General features: G+C 45.3%; 1 protein-coding gene across 1 annotated transcript in view; it reads right to left on the bottom strand.

Moving 5' to 3' along the window:
- GPATCH1 (G patch domain containing 1) overlaps nucleotides 1-2172 on the bottom strand; it is a 53163-nt gene that overhangs the window by 35600 nt on the left and 15391 nt on the right. The window contains exons 5-6 of the mRNA XM_011948821.1: nucleotides 744-802; nucleotides 115-354 (exon numbers count right to left, since the gene is read on the bottom strand). Of these exons, the coding sequence (XP_011804211.1) occupies nucleotides 115-354; nucleotides 744-802 (299 nt within the window). The remainder of the gene's footprint in view (nucleotides 1-114; nucleotides 355-743; nucleotides 803-2172) is intronic.

Raw genomic sequence — 2172 nt, 5'->3', positions numbered from 1 at the left:
GGCGACAGAGCGAGACTCCGCCTCAAAAAAAAAAAAAAGAACTTCTAAAAAGAAAAAAGAAAGTAGACTCATTTATCAATGACTCCCCCTTTATAAAATAGAAAATAATTTTACCTGGCCTGAAATTCCCAGTTTTCTTCCTTTATTCAGTCCAATTTCTCCAAGATCGCCAGCTTTCTCAGAGCCACCACCGAAAAGATTAAAATGTTCTCCCGAAGTTCCAAACAGTGCCTGGTGGGGATCCAGGCCCTTGTAGGCCAGACCATGCACATTATCTTTAGGTGTGAAATCCACAGGTGTGACATCTTTGGGTGCAAAGGTCACATTATCAGGCAAGTAGTCATCATCTTCACCCTATTTCAGTTTAAAGTGGAATTAAGGTGAGTCATTGCATGATGCAAAGTAAACCCACAAAATACTCATTGAAAATGCAGTGATTAATGCCACACACAACAATTACCACACTTTCATTGGTGCTGTTACAAATGACTAAATCACTTTCCGGCACAAAGGATGCTAACACCAACTTCATTTTATGAAGCTGAACAGACCTGAGTGTCTGTGGTGCAGGCACACTGCTGAATACATATGTTGATATAATGAGGATAGCTTTAGGGCATGAGTATTTCACTGTACAGTGGTGGGATCTGATTTCTAAAATTGTCTCCAACCCTAAAATTTCACAATCACACAGAAACAGGTGCTATTATACCAAACTGAAGGTCAGTGAGCCTGTGCAATACCTCAGATCCTTCCGAGCTTCCAGGGGGTAATGCACAGCCATAGATTTTGACTCCAGGATCTAGAAAAGAGATTTCAAATGCAATAGTCATGAGTGACTACAAATAGAAAACCCCGACCAAGCCGGGCACGGTGGATCACACCTGTAATCCCGGCACTCTGGGAGGCTGAGGGTGGATCACTTGAGCCACGGAGTTCAAGACCAGCCTGGGTAACATAGTGAGATTCCACCTCCACAAAAAATTTAAAAAAAAAAAAAAAAAAATGGCTGGTCACAGTGGCTCATGCCTGTAATCCCAGCACCTTGGGAGGCTGAGAAGGCTGATCACGAGGTCGGAAGTTTGAGACCAGCTTGACCAACATAGAGAAACCCTGTCTCTACAAAAAATACAAAAAAAAAAAACCAGCCAGGCATGGTGGCGCAAGCCTGTAATCCAGCTACTCTGGAGGCTGAGGCAGGAGAATCGCGTGAACCCAGGAGGCGGAGGTTGCAGTGAGCCGAGATCGCGCATTTGTACTTCAGCCTGGGCAACAAGAGCAAAACTCCAACTCAAAAAAAAAAAAAACACTCACTGATACTCTTCAGAGGTACATGGGTAATGTATAAAATGTGCTACAGCATTACAGTCAGAGGCAGATCACTGGGAATTGTTTTAGAAACAGGGTCTCGCCCTGTCACCCAGGCTGAAATACGGTGGCATGATCATAGCTCACTGTAGCCTCAACCTTCTGGACTAAAGCCATCCTCCCACCTCACTCTCCTGAGTCATAGCTGGGACTACAGGTGCACTCCACCATGCCTGAATAATTTTTGTATATTTGGTAGAGGCAGGGTTTCACCATGTTGCCCAGGCTGATCTCAAACACCTGGGCTCAAAGATCCTCTCACCTCAGCATCCCAAAGTGCTAGGATTATGGGTGTGAATCACTGCATCCAGCCAGGAATCACTGTCTACCAGCACTGGCCCTACCTAGCAGTAGTGTGCTCAGTGACTGCCCCACGTCACGAAGAACCCAAAAGAAATGACTGTTGCCCTCAAAAAGTCACTTACAGTCTGGCTGGGGAGACTTAGGGCAAGAAATAAGTAACAAGTAATAATGTTAAACTGTGACAGTTTGGGGGAGGGTAGGAAACATGAACTCTCACATGCTGCTGGCAGAAGCATAAACATAAACTAACACAGCCCTTCTGGAAGCTGTCATGCGTTTACACATAAAAAGCCTTAGAAGACGCACATACCACTGGGCCCAGCTATTTTGTTTATTGGAATTTGCAGCCATTAAAAAGTACGCTCTTGGCCAGGCACAGTGGCTCACGCCTATAATCCCAGCACTTTGGGAGGCTAAGGCAAGCGGATTGCCTGAGCGCAGGTGTTTGGGACCAGCCTGGGCAACACGGCAAACCCCTGTCTCTACAAAAAATACAAAAAA

This window comes from Colobus angolensis, unplaced genomic scaffold, assembly GCF_000951035.1.
Source record: "Colobus angolensis palliatus isolate OR3802 unplaced genomic scaffold, Cang.pa_1.0 Scaffold107, whole genome shotgun sequence".
Taxonomy (NCBI): Eukaryota; Metazoa; Chordata; class Mammalia; order Primates; family Cercopithecidae; genus Colobus; species Colobus angolensis.
Note: the sequence above shows the minus strand (reverse complement) of the source record. Positions and strands in the feature narration are given on the sequence as shown.